Source organism: Cebus imitator, unplaced genomic scaffold (assembly GCF_001604975.1).
Source record: "Cebus imitator isolate Cc_AM_T3 unplaced genomic scaffold, Cebus_imitator-1.0 Scaffold231, whole genome shotgun sequence".
In the NCBI taxonomy this organism is placed as follows: Eukaryota; Metazoa; Chordata; class Mammalia; order Primates; family Cebidae; genus Cebus; species Cebus imitator.
The window spans coordinates 1,681,463-1,695,064 of NW_016107546.1; the positions used below are offsets into that span (position 1 = coordinate 1,681,463).

Consider the following 13,602-nt stretch of genomic DNA (forward strand, 5'->3'; position numbering starts at 1 on the left):
TCAGGAGGCTGAGGCAGGAGAATTGCCTGAACCCAGGAGGCGGAGGCTGCGGTGAGCCAAGATCGTGCCATTGCACTCCAGCCTGGGTAAAAAGAGTGAAACTCTGTCTCAAAGAAAAAACAAGACAAACAAAAAAAAACTTCCCAGGTAATTCTAAGGTACAGCCCGGGTTGGCAGCTGCTGGCCAAAATGAATAATATTTCAGAGACAATGGGAACAAATATTTAGCAATTAGTGAAAATGAAATCAGGACATGCAGCCATGGCGACTTTCTCAAGAAGCCTCCAACCTTGCATTCTTGTAGCTTTGCGCTTTTGAAATATAAAATGCAGGCTGGGCATGGTGGCTCACACCCATAATCCCAGCACTTTGGGAGGCCGAGGCGGGCAGATCGCCTGAGGTCGGGAGTTCAAGACCAGCCTGAGTAACCTGACCAACATGGAGTAACCCCATTTCTACTAAAAATATAAATTAGCCTGGCGTGGTGGCAAATGCCTGTAATCCTAGCTACTTGGGAGGCTGAAGCAGGAGAATCACTTGAACCTGGGAGGTGGAGGTTGCAGTGAGCTGAGATAGCGCCACTGCAGTGCAGCCTGGGCAACAAGAGTGAAACTCCGTTTCAAAAAATAAAAATAGGGCCGGGCACGGTGGCTCACGCCTGTAATCCCAGCACTTTGGGAGGCCGAGGCGGGTGGATCACAAGGTCAAGAGATCAAGACTATCCTGGTCAACATGGTGAAACCTCGTCTCTGCTAAAAATACAAAAATTACCTGGGCATGCTGGTGCGTGCCTGTAATCCCAGCTACTCAGGAGCCTGAGGCAGGAGAATTGCCTGAACCTAGGAGGTGGAGGTTGCGGTGAGCCGAGATCGCGCCATTGCACTCCAGCCTGGGTAACAAGAGTGAAACGCCATCTCAAAAAAAAAATAATAATAAAAATAAAATAAAAATAAATATAAAATGCAGAGTGAAGCTGAACTAGAGTAGCAAATAGACAAAGGTCATAGAGTGTGAGCCCACTACACACAATAAAAATGCCACAGGATCTAAACCACAGGCATAAAGAACAAAGGAGTATACTTAAAGCTGCTTCGAAATGACTGAAATTCTACCTGTTCTGAATAGTATCCTGCAATTTTAACTATTAAAAAACGATTTCATTCTTTTAAAAATGCCATTTTATTTTTCACAGATTATGTAGGATGCATGTGTTTTTAGTCTGTCTAAACTTATACATTTCTCAAATGCTTAAAACAGAATTCGGAAGAGTTTCACTTGGGATATATAAACTCCAAAACCTCAAAAGAAGCACACACACACTCTATACACCTGGTATCCATCTTTTATTTCTAGTCATTTCTAAATTTTTGAATGTACCAATGTATCTGAATCTGATACAACACCACCCCCTGGTGGAAATCCATAGAAAAGATCCCACACTTGATTTTACTTGAGAATATTAATACTGCAGGGAATGATTATGATCACATAAAACACTGGTGGGCTTCTCTCACTGTCTAGCAGCAGAATGTTCTCTGCAAACAAAATCATGTGCAAATTCTGGATGAACACAGCAGTAGTGCTGTAATTGTGCTGAGAGCTTTCTCTTCCCCACACTTGCACTGGCAGCCCTATATCTCACTCTGGATGTCCAAAATGTATCTTATTGTATCATGTAACAGAAGTCGTCTTCCCCCAAAATTAAAATTAAATCCCTTTCTCAAGACTCTTTGTTTTGTTTTTTTGTTTGTTTGTTTTTGAGATGGAGTCTTGCTCTGTGGCCCGGGCTTGAGTGCAGTGGTGTGATCTCAGCTCACTGAAACCTCTGCCTCCCGGGTTCAAGCTATTCTCCCACCTCAGCCTCCTGAGTAGTTGGGATTACAGGCACCCACCATCATGCCCGGTTAATTTTTGTATTTTTGTAGAGATGGGGTTTCACCATTTTGGCCAGGCTGGTCTTGAACTCCTGACCACAGGTGATCCACCCACCTCAGCCTCCCAAAGTACTGGGATTGCAGGCATGAGCCCTCGCACCCAGCCTCCTCAAGCCTCTTTACCTCAATACAGCACGTCCTTTTCCATCCACCCAAACCTTCTAGAGGATTCATAATACACATGTACACATTAAAGGCTCTGAGTAGGTCTGAGTCAAAAATCAGGTTAAATTCATTTAACTCAACAATTCCAACTCATTTTATTGTGAGACACATTCCGCTCCTCCCGATATTTCTTAACAAACCACAGAATACTATGATTATATATCATTCAGAATGATTGTTCCACCTTAATTAGCAAATTAGTTCTTTGGCTGCACATGCTGTTCATCTTCAAAAATGCTTAGGCAAAGCCAATCATATCGCAAGCCAGCTCTCAATCACTTACAGTAATGGAACACACAACCCTTAGGTGTTTGACTCCAAGCAGCTATTGAATAGATATGACATCCATAGGCGACTTCATCTCTGTCTCCTACCATCATTACCAGCTGAGGGGAGGAAAAGGTTGCCGCTAGTACTACAGCAAGCATGCTTTGTCTTCAATTAAACATGATAATTCTGCATTGTGTGACCACCGTGTAATTTTATTTAGAGGAATGATATTGATGACTTGGCTATAACCTAAGAAGATCATGGGCAGCTCTGCAATTGACAGTGATTTAAATGTTTTCCACACATTATCTCCTCCTGTGAATTTATGAGCCAAATCATATCAAAATCTGTATAGCTTCCAATATTCATATAAATCTGCATAGGTCCTTGGACATCAGATCTAAAGAAATTTTACTCTGTAAGAAGTATTTTTAAGAAAAAATAGAGTTTTATGCCCTATGTCTTTAATACTAGACTTCCTAAATAAGTCTACATGTTGCACCATTTTTTGTTGTTGTTGGGTTTTTTAGAGGTGGGGTCTGGCTATGTTACCCAGATTGGACTCAAACTCCTGGGCTCAAGTGATCCTCCTGCCTCAGCCTCTCAAGTAGCTGGGACTCTAGGCATGCCACTGTGATCAGCTTACATGCTGTACCACTTCTAATGCTGAAAACAAAGAAATGTCTAATTAAACCTCCATGCAGTGGAAAAGTTATTTGAATCTGTTCTGTGCTTTGATCAACAGTCTCTGTCTATTTGCTGTCATTTTATGTCATCTACAGCTTTGATTTGGGAGCGGGGGTCCTGAGGGCATGGACACACTCGCTGACCAGCCTGGCAGCCTCCAGAGCAGTGCCCCAGTGCACTGAGATGCCCCCGCTCCCATGGCCATAGTGGTGGACCACAGGTAGCCTCTGGCCATCTCGGGCAAGGAGCTCTGTCTGCAGCCGCAAGCCTGGCCTATAGGGCCTCAAGCCCACCTTCTCCCTGATGTTGCAGGCTCTGTGGAGGGAGGGCTCAAGAGCACAGCATCGAGAAAGAATCTCTCTGCTATTTTCTGCATCTGGGGACAGATTCCAGTCTCCTTTTTGCCTAGTTCCACCCAGGGTTACATGGGATGTACCAGGGTAAATATACGTCAGCCCACTGCCATCCCGGATAAAATGCTCCACCCAGGGAGCCTGAACTTGGAGCACTTGGCCCCTTACAGGGAAAATCTTTGAGTCTCCTGCAAGCTCTCTGCTTCCAAGGCCTGAACAGTTGACCACGACATCAAAGGACGGATGAAGCTCCCACAGGTCTTCTATTCGCCGAGTGAGTATCCAGCCTCCACTTCCTTTTATCCTATGGAAGACAGACCATGAGGTGATCCTTTGTTAGCATCCTGATCAACTACTTCCAGCAAGTAAAGAAAAGGAACCTGGGAACAAAAATTAGATGATGGTCTGATGAACAGACACCTCAAGAGCTTCCAGGGCCCAATCAGGCCAAATTCTAGCCATCAACTGCTTCACATTCACTAGGGATTTCTCAAGTGGAATCTAAATGGAAACCACTTTTGAAAATTCAAAACAAGGGAGATTATATGCTTTGACCTTTTTAAGTTTTGTAGAGTTCCTATATTATACTAGATGCTGAATAAATGCAAAATTGATCTGGTATTTTAAGTGTCCAAGCATTTCTGATTTATACCACTTATTTAGCACTTAAATTTACACCTTAAACATTTTGTCTCATATTGTTAGCTTTTGCATGCTCCTTTGTATTAGCCTGGTCTCCCTAACTAAAAGGTACAGGGGTCATATCCCCACCTGCTGTATGTCTACAAGTATGTTAGCATGAGAAGAACACAAAATATTTGCAGCTGATGAGCAAAATGGCAGCTGTGGTTGGTAATTATTGTATTTTCTGGATGAAGTATATCAATAATGAAAATAAATGGCTTATTCTGTACCTGTAGTCTTCTTTTAAATTGAGGTAAAATACACATAATATAAAATTTACCATTTTGACCATTTTTAAGTGTAAAGTTCAGTAGTATTCAGCACATTCACCTTGTTGTGCAACCGTCATTATCATCCACATCCACTATCCATCTCCAGAACATTTTGACTTTTTTTGAGTTGGGAGTCTCACTCTGTCACCCAGGTTTGGAGTGCAGTGGTGTGATCTTGGCTCACTGTAGCCTTGAATTCCTGGGCTCAAGTGATCCTCCCACCTCAGCCTCCTGAGTAGATGAGACCACAGGTGTGTGCCACCATGCCCGGCTAATTTTTTGTATTTTTGATAGAGACAGTGTTTCACCTTGTTGTCCAGGCTGGTCTGCAACTCACAAGCTCACTCAATCCACCTGCCTCGGCCTCCCAAAGTGCTGGGATTACAGCCATGAGCCACCAAGCCTGGCCTCCAGAACTTTTTTAATCTTGCAAAATAGAAAGTCTGTACCCATTAAGCAATAACCCTCAGGACCTATAATCTTGTCCATAGGTCACTTGTAGAATATAGGAGATTTAATATGAAAAGGGACTCTCAGCAGCTCTGTTCAACAGACGCAGGCCGAATGCCTGGATGCAAGGCACTGCTAAGATGGACCAGAAGGCTGTGAGTGACAGTGCCCTTCCTCAAGGGCTGACCGAGGAATTGGCAGACAGAAGTGTTAATGCTTGGCAGAATGGGCTAAGTTCTAAAGAAGAAGTGATGTGGAATCAGAAGGCCTGACTTTATGTCCCAGCTCTGCCTCACATTAGCTGTGAGCTCTTGGCCAACTCACCTCACTTCTCCAAATCTGTTTCCTCATCTGCGTCATGGGGAGGATACCTCCCTTGCCTGTCTCACAGGATGCTTGTGAGGTTCCAATGAAATAATGGCTACTTCTTTGAAAAGTCATCAATCACAATAAATTTTAGAGGACTGATATCAATTAATCACAAACTCCTCAGGGGAAGAGATTGTATCTTATGCTTCTTACCGTCCCTGTGACCCAGCTAAGTGACCTGTACCTAGTAGACTGGAAGTGAGTGTTAGCCAATACTAAAGACAATATGATTTCCTGGTTGGGACCTGTGATGGTTAATTTATGTGTCAACTTGATTGGGCTATGGGGTGCTCAGATATTTGGTCAAACATGCTCTATATTTCTGCGGAAAGTGTTTTTGGATGAGAACATTTAAATTGGTGGTGGAGTAAAGCTGATTGCTTTCTTTAACGTGGGTCGGCCTCAACCTATCAGTTGAAAGACTGAGTAAAACAAAAAAGTTGACTCTTCCCCAAGGAAGAAAGAATTCCTTCTGCTGGACTGCATTCTGCCTGGGTCTTTGGCCTTTTCCTCCTTTTGGAGTGGAACAAAAACATTGGCTTTTGCTGGGTCTCAAGCCTGCTGGCCTTTCATTAGCTCCCCTGGGTCTCCTGCTTGCCTGCCAACTCACCCTGCTGATCTTACACATACTATTAGTTCTTTTTATCTGGAGAGAAATACAGGGTGGCATAACTTTGGCATCTTCTCTCTGACTGCTGCAATCCAAGCCGTTTCAGGGAGAAACTGGGAAGGGTCGACCTTGAAAATGGAGGCAGAGTGCTTGTATCCTGCCTGCCTCTAAGAGAGCAGAAGTGATCCTCATGGCAGTTCTGAGCACCATCTACTTTTAAGGCCAGATAAACAGGTTTAATGTGAAGGAAAATAATAAGAAAATACAGAAACTTCTGCAGTGGCTGAGGTGGTCAATGATGGTCAATGAACAGCATGGGTTTGACAACTAATTTGAACTTAGCAAGGAGGGACTCTTTGAAGTGATTCTAACTTTCCACCCCACTTCCTGGTTGGAAAGTTTAATTGAAACTTGTATTAAGATCAGCAGAAAACTGGCCTTCTGATGCTGGGTTGCATTTCTAGAAAATGCCTCACGTTTGTGGTAGTGCACGCCTGTAATTCCAGCTACTCAGGAGGCTGAGGTGGGAGGATTGCTTGAACCCAGGAGGTGGAGGTTCAGGCTGAGATTGCACCACTGTCCTCAAGCCTGAGATACAGAGCAAGGCACCATTGGAAGGAAGGAAGGAAGAAAGAAGGGAGGGAGGGAGGGAAAGAAAGAAGGAAAAAGAAAGAGAGAGAGAGGAAAGGAAGGAAGGAAGGAAGGAAGGAAGGAAGGAAGGAAGGAAGGAAGGAAGGAAGGAAGGAAGGAAGGAAAAGAAATAAAAGAAAAAGAGCGAGCTTCACATTGATGAGTGAGAATGGAAGAGACCAACATTGCTGCTCACAGCATCTTAGACCCTAACCCCAATAGCTCAGCTTCCTATCCCATCAAGTACCAGCCTCAGGCTGTCTCAGCATCTTTGCAGCTTCTCCGCATCTGACTGAAGGCCAAGCTGCTGGGTAGAGCTCCATCTGCTCAGTCTCTCCACACTCCGTCCCTCTGCAGAGACCTCTAAAGTATCTCCACTGAGCAGTTTCAAGAACAGTTTGAAACCTCTGGATTAGATTCACTGATTATTCAACAAATATTTTTTGAGAGCCTGTACTGTTCCCAGCACCCTTGGGAGGCAGGAACTCAGAGGCTACGCTTGCTCTGAGATCACATGAACCTGCAGCACACTTCCTGTTAAATACAAGCTGCATTGCCAGCATCAATGCTTCAAACAACAGAACATAAATGCTGTTGCTTTTTATTCTAAAAATCCAAGGAAGGCAGTGGTTGTTAACCTGAGATGAGGAAACCAAAGAAAAGAATCTGGCAAGCATCTACACTTTGGGGCCACAGAGAACCGATAAGGCCAATGGATTACTTTTTGGTATAACTAAAAGTAGTTAAAAGAGAGAGAATGAAGCTGGAGCGACTGTTTTGTTTGTTTGTTTTGTAAATAAAACTACTCATAGATAAAAAGTATTTAATGCAGCCAATTTTATGGGGATAGGTTTTTTTTGGCTCTCTCAGTAAGAATAACCAATTTAGAAGCTTAAATTATATTGTTAAACATATAATAGATAAATATTTTTAAAGCTAAAATAACTCTGTAAAGGTTTTTTTCCCATAACATTGGCATAGAAAGAAGAGTAAATTGGAGTTTTGTAGTAATACTGAGCAACAGATTTCAGTGTTTTTAGAATCTTCTAAAAAGTGAACACGAAGAAAAGACCTTTAAAAATGGCTTAGGAGGGCGCTACCCTTTACCATTCATATGACCCTGGTCAAGTTATTCCCCTTCTCTAAGCTTTAATCACATAGCCATAATTTGGGGGTAATAATACTGATTTCCCTAGGCTCGTGAAAATGAAACGAGACAATGTCTGAAAAAAGCATAACACTGTGCAGAACACACTGCAGCTGCTCAATAAAGACTTTTTATTAAAAAAAAAAGTGCTTAGGGTTTTTTTCATGCTACTATAAAATACAAGACCCAGTGCATCATCTATAAGTATTCCTACCCTCCATACCTGTATATCACTTACGTTTCATTAAGGATGATATTTCAGTTTTGGAAAGTTTTAACTGATCATTATTTGAACATTATTTTGATTTTGTGGGGTTTGTTTTTATTCTTAATTGTAGATTCCATGTGTTAATATTTGAACATTATGTTCTGTGCTGCAGATATCCTAATTAAAACTCAGAATTATTTTCCTAATTCAGGGGAATAAGAGAATCTGCCAGCCTTGGGATTTCAGCAAATTTCTAAAACTCACTGAAATTGTTTCCTAGGGATAAGAGTGCCTAGCTTACAGAGTTTTTATGATGATTATGCAAGAATTCAATAAGTGTGAATGTCTTTCTTTTTCATTTCAAGGGTTCCCTGCTGGTCAAGCTACTAATAAAAGTCCAACCTGTGCCTGCAGACTTCCTAAGCTATCCTAGTGGCTGGGCCTTGTCAGGCTTGCTGTGCTGAATTGCTCCCAGGCCTTGGATCCCAGAGGGATACTTACTAAACGTGTCTGGAGACTGGTCACCTTTATACTGTTGCAATGCAACCACATAGTGATGCCCAGTCATTATTATATATCCCATGGGCAATGCATCAGATTTTACCAGTTCATAGGAGGGAACTGTACCCAGAAGTCAGATGTTAAGTGACCAAGTTCCTACCAGGCTGCTTTTATGACCATATGAGGTAGTTATCTGGGAGTTTGGGGTCACATGGTTAGCGGTACAAGAAGCATGGTGACTTTCCTCTTGGGGCTTCTTGCAACTGAGCAAGGCCTCACCCTGGAGAGAGTGTATACTCTTGTCCCAACCTCCCATGAGGAAATGGGGTTGGGGGTCACTCAAGAAGCAGGGCTCATGAAATAGCCCAAGCCCAACATCCTCTGGTCCTCACCCTAAAACATAAGAGTGTTCATTTCCCCAAGCTTAAGTTAGCTCCCTGCTGGAACGCTTCAGCCTGACCCATGAACATGGAGGATGGTCGTCCTCAGCGCCCTTCCTTCACCTCACTGGGAGTTTCAGCAAGGAGTTAATGCCCAAATTGAGTTGACTGTGCCCCTGAGAAAAACAAGGGTCCACTAAGCAAATCTTGAATGTGCACACACACACACACACACACACACACTCACACACACACTTAGCCTCCCAGCAGCAAAGAGTCCCCTCCTCCCCTCTGGCTCTTGGAATCAGAGACAATTCCCATGCCCCACTGAAGCTGAAGCCATGGTGAGAAAGGAATCTTGGGTAGCACTAAACAGGGAGGTGGGGGCTGTGACCTGGAGACCCCATGGCCGGCAGCAGGGATGGGGAAAGACACATGGCTGGCTAAGGGGTTAATGATGCTGCCGAGGAAGTCAGTTTCTTTCGTGGGCATTGCTGTGAGTCAGGCGGAGCAGTAGAACACAAGATACAGAAGAAAAAGATGGGCGCCAGAGGAGTCTCCCAGAGAAAGTCACAGAGAGACCTAATCAGACAAGGGGCAAGGGAAGTGCCCGGCAAGGAGCTCAGTGTGACCAGAGCTGTGGTCAGCATGGGGGCCTCCTAGAGGACACAGGATAAGCTCTGGCCTCTTGAAAACAGATCCACGTGTCCATGTTACAGGGCCCAGCACAGAAATGGGCCACCCAGTCTTCTGAATGTCATCAGAGGCAAGACAATCCTGGTCCCTCCGGGAGGATGGGTTTCGGTAGGCTGCCTGGAGGAAGACTTACTGCCTTCCTGATTCATTTCCTGGAAGGCACCAGTAAAAAAGCAGCAGAATTGAACTCCACTGGCAGAATATGATATAAAATGTGACCTGCATGGGTCATTCAAACTCTGTGGGGTTTTTGTTTTTGTTCTGTATAGTATTGGGCATTATTGTCTTATTTTTTGAGAAGGAGATGATCTCTTCTATTTTTTGAAAAATAATGCAGATCTAATTTGCAGTATAAAAATTTTTTTGTGTAGAAGTTTGTATTATTTCAGAAGAATGGTGCTTAGGCTGAAGCCATTGCTGTGTGGCTTGCTGAGCCAATGCTTATTTTTGAGTGCGAACACTGAAGGCTGAACATTCACACTGTGTGGAAGAGGCGTAGGTGGCAACCCCGAGTGTGAGGACGGAGCAGGGATTGTGTGGCGTCCCATCTGCGACACCTGGCGGGAGGCCAGTGGGTGGCAGCCCAGAGTGAGCCCCAGGTGTCCCCCGCCTCACTCTCACCGGGGCCCACCCCGCCTGAAAGGCTCACCCTGAAAGGCCCGTCTTGGGCTGCAAAGCCTCCGTGGGAGGAAAAGGGACACGTGTCCCTGTTTCTCCACCGCCTGGTCGGACCCAGTCTGCGGGCTGCAGGGAGCCAATCGGCGTGGCGAGGGGCCACCGGGCGCTGTCTGTGGAGGCCCACACCGGGGGCAGGAGGGAGCCAGGTCTCAGGGGCGCAGGGGGTAAGGGGCAGCGGTGCTGAAGTCTTCTCCCGCGGCAGACCCTGTGCCTTCTGTCCGAGGCACTCAATTCTCACCCGCCTTCCTGGAGGACACGCGCATCAAACGGACCGAAGGTCTCCCCAGGACTCTGGGGGACAAGGGCAGCCCTCGGTCCTCTCGCCCCCGCTATCCATAACCTACCCACAGCCGGGAGGTGGCGTATTCCCAGGTAGCGCCGCCTCTGCCGGGGTCAGGCCGATGGCGTTGCGTCCCCGCCAAGCCCCAACCCCCCAGGCGGGGGTCACTTTCAGTGGCGGGAAACACTGACTGCGGGCCCACAGCTCAGGACTGGGTGGCGGGGTTGTTCCCAGGCCTTCCTGCCGCAGCCAGGGGTCAGGCCTGAAAACACGGCGATGATGAACTACCAGGCCTGTTTTCTAGAAGGCGGTGCTTTGGAAGCAGGAAGAAGACATCGTTCAAATAATATCTGGTTCGGTGTGGAAATGATCGGGGGCTGCCTGGAGCGAAAACACTCACTCTCGGAGGAGTGGGAGCCGGCAGGGTGCACAGGAGCGGGCCGGGGCAAGGGCTGGCGCCCACTCAGTCCCATATGGGGGACTCCCAGCCCCCGCAGAGGAGGTCGCTGCCTGTGAGGCAGGGCAGCACCAGGCCAGCTGGGAGACTTATGAGGATTCCTCAGAGAAAGCGGCTGTGCGCTGGGGGGAAAGGCTGGCGTGTCCCTGCCTCTGCCCCCTCCCACAGTGACACCCCTTCAGGTGCCCTGGGCCTTCATGCCTCGTCCCTGCCCCATCAGAACTCTCCTCATCTACCCAGGGCCTTATCAACAATGTGCCGTTAAAGCAAAATGAAAGCAACTGAGCACCCTCTTCCAGGAGGATTTGCGCATTTGCATTGCACTTCTAGGCTTTAGAGACAATGCTTTAATGAAAGTTTGGGCAGAAGAAAGTTCGTGAAGAAATGCTTCACACTCCCTTCCCTGATTACCCATAAGCTCAAGGCTATCACTAGGACTCAAAACTTACACTGGCTCATCTCCACACCTTCTTTCAGCTGGGCACTCAGAGGACCCGGCTCTGGCCCTACTCCAGCCATGCCCTTCTTCTTAAGGAAGTATTTGGGGTTCCTGCATGTGCCAACCTAGAACCCTCTCCCTTCACTTCCAGCCCGTCTTCTGGGGACCCAGGATCCCCATATTCCCTGTCCTCTTCCAGGTCCTGCATTGTCTTCCTCCCAGGGGCAGACCGTGCCACTGTGTGCACCCCAGAGCCCAAGGAGTGGCCAAGGACAACTGTCTTCAGGGAAGATATGGATGGAGCGCAGGTGCTTCCTGCCATGACCCTGGGCCTCCTTGCTGCCATGTGAAGATGCAACACTCTCAGGAATCTGTAAATTCTAAATGCCAACTTGGCCTTCCTGCCGGTTGTGGTAGAGGTTGGTCTGATACTGGGTGTGTTCTTTAGCTACACCTCAAATCAGGATTTACATTGCAACAGACAGAAAATTTCAGGGGACAGAGGAAAAAAGAATGGAAAAAGAGTAAAGACAATTTCTTCTTGCACTGAATTCATAAATTTAAATTGTGGCATTGCCTCAGATTTGTGTTAAGGGAAAGATGGTGGAAAATATTCATGAAAAGAAAATGTTTTTCTTCTCGCAGCTGGGTGTGTGTGGGATTTTATTGTGCCCCAAAGTAAAAAAAAAAAAAAAAAGTGAGATAAAAAAAAAAAAAATAAATATAAAAGGATTAAAAAAGCTACAAAAAGCTTAAAAAAAAAAAGCAAATCAAGTGAACATATCAAAAAGACACAGGAGCAGTTTGAAGGGGCTCCTACACAGCTAATCTTGGACAATTTGAACATCAAAATAATAAGAGGGGGTAGATTATAATTCATTTAATAAAATAGGTATCCATAGGTTCATGCTGATATAAATAAATATAGGAAAAGGAAAACTTCTTCGCGGTAGAAAACAAACTATGTAGATAGAGTTATGAGATGATCACTTGGCAAACATCACAGTAATAAATAATTCAGGCAAAAATCATCAATGGATGCTAAAACTCATAGATGAAAGTACTACTTTCAAAGAAACTCATTTCATGGGAATAAGATATTTACATACTCTCAGGTATATCACAACAAAATATTTAGTAATTACAAAGAGAAAAAGTAGTAACCTCACAGTAGAGATACCTGGCATTCCGGGCAACGAAAGTTAACAGCCTCAATAAGGGGATAAACGGATATCATTGGCCTCCTGCTATGAGGCAGTAAGGATTCAACGTTACTTCTGTGCATTCTCATGCCAACACGCAGGCCCTCAATCTGATCCCGAGGATACTTCACACAAACCCCAATTGAGGGACATTCTATTATATAAAACAACTGGTCTTTACTACTCAAAGTTGTAAATGTAATAAAAGACAAAGACAGACTAAAGACTCAAGAGACATGACAACTGAAGGCAATGTGTGATTGTGGATTGGATCATGGACTGGAAAAAATCATGTGTTGTGTGTATTTATATTTATATGTGGACATTATTTGGACAATTGGCAGAATATGAATAAGGTCCACAGATTATAGTGTTGTATCAATATAATGATATTGATTTTATTATAGTACTGTGTTGTAAGAGAATACCCTTGTTCTGAGAACAAGTATTTAAGTATTTAAACATGGGGCCGGGCACAGTGCCTCACGCCTATAATCCCCGCACATTGGGAGGCTGAGATCGTTGGATCCCCTGAAGTCAGGAGTTTGAGACCAGACTGGCCAATGTGGTGAAACCCTGTCTCTACTAAAAATACAAAAATTAGCTGGGCATGGTGGTATGCACCTGTAATTCCAGCTACTTGGGAGGCTGAGACAGGAGAATTGCTTGAACCCGGGAGGCGGAGGTTGCAGTGAGCTAAGATCACGCCATTACACTCCAGCCTGGGTGACAAGAGCAAAACTCCATCTCTAAATAAATAAATAAATAAATAAACATAAATAAATAAATGTACTAACTAACAAACATAGAATTAATTAGGAATAATGGGGCATCGTATCTACAACTTACTTTCAAATGGTTCTGGAGGAAAATACATATAAGGAATAAAAAGAAGGAGAAAATAGTGAAGCAAAATGTTAGGAATCTGGATTAAGAGTCAGAGTTTCTCTACCTCCCGTAGCTCTGTGCCCATTACCATCCCTGACACACACCCCTGGCGGTCCCCATGCCCTTGATCAGCCCTTCACTGTGTCACTGAGGGAGAACAACACTCTCAGGTTCTCACTGATCTGCATCTTCCTGATTTGCCAGAGACCACAGGGCTCCAGCCAAGTTTTCTAGAGACCTTCCTGATAATTAAGACAAAAATTCAAGATGAGAAAGCCACACAATGGACTTGGGGGTAATAA

The 13,602-nt window shown here is 44.9% G+C and overlaps 1 protein-coding gene and 1 long non-coding RNA gene across 7 annotated transcripts in view; one reads left to right on the top strand and one right to left on the bottom strand.

Annotated features, from left to right (window-relative positions):
- Nucleotides 1–3,321, top strand: part of LOC119466808 — a 5,173-nt gene extending 1,852 nt beyond the window's left edge. Inside the window, exon 3 of the long non-coding RNA XR_005195295.1 lies at nt 3,152–3,321. This is a non-coding gene — a long non-coding RNA (uncharacterized LOC119466808). The remainder of the gene's footprint in view (nt 1–3,151) is intronic.
- Nucleotides 1–13,602, bottom strand: part of DDO (D-aspartate oxidase) — a 30,860-nt gene that overhangs the window by 2,529 nt on the left and 14,729 nt on the right. For 4 of the 6 annotated variants that reach the window (XM_037727444.1, XM_017497433.2, XM_037727445.1 and 1 more), the window contains one exon: nt 2,170–3,713. In XM_037727444.1, the coding sequence (XP_037583372.1) occupies nt 3,146–3,713 (568 nt within the window). In that variant the 3' untranslated portion in view covers nt 2,170–3,145. Of the gene's footprint in view, nt 1–2,169; nt 3,714–13,602 lie in introns of those variants that run through there. The other 2 variants (XM_037727447.1, XM_037727446.1) reach the window with 1 other exon arrangement.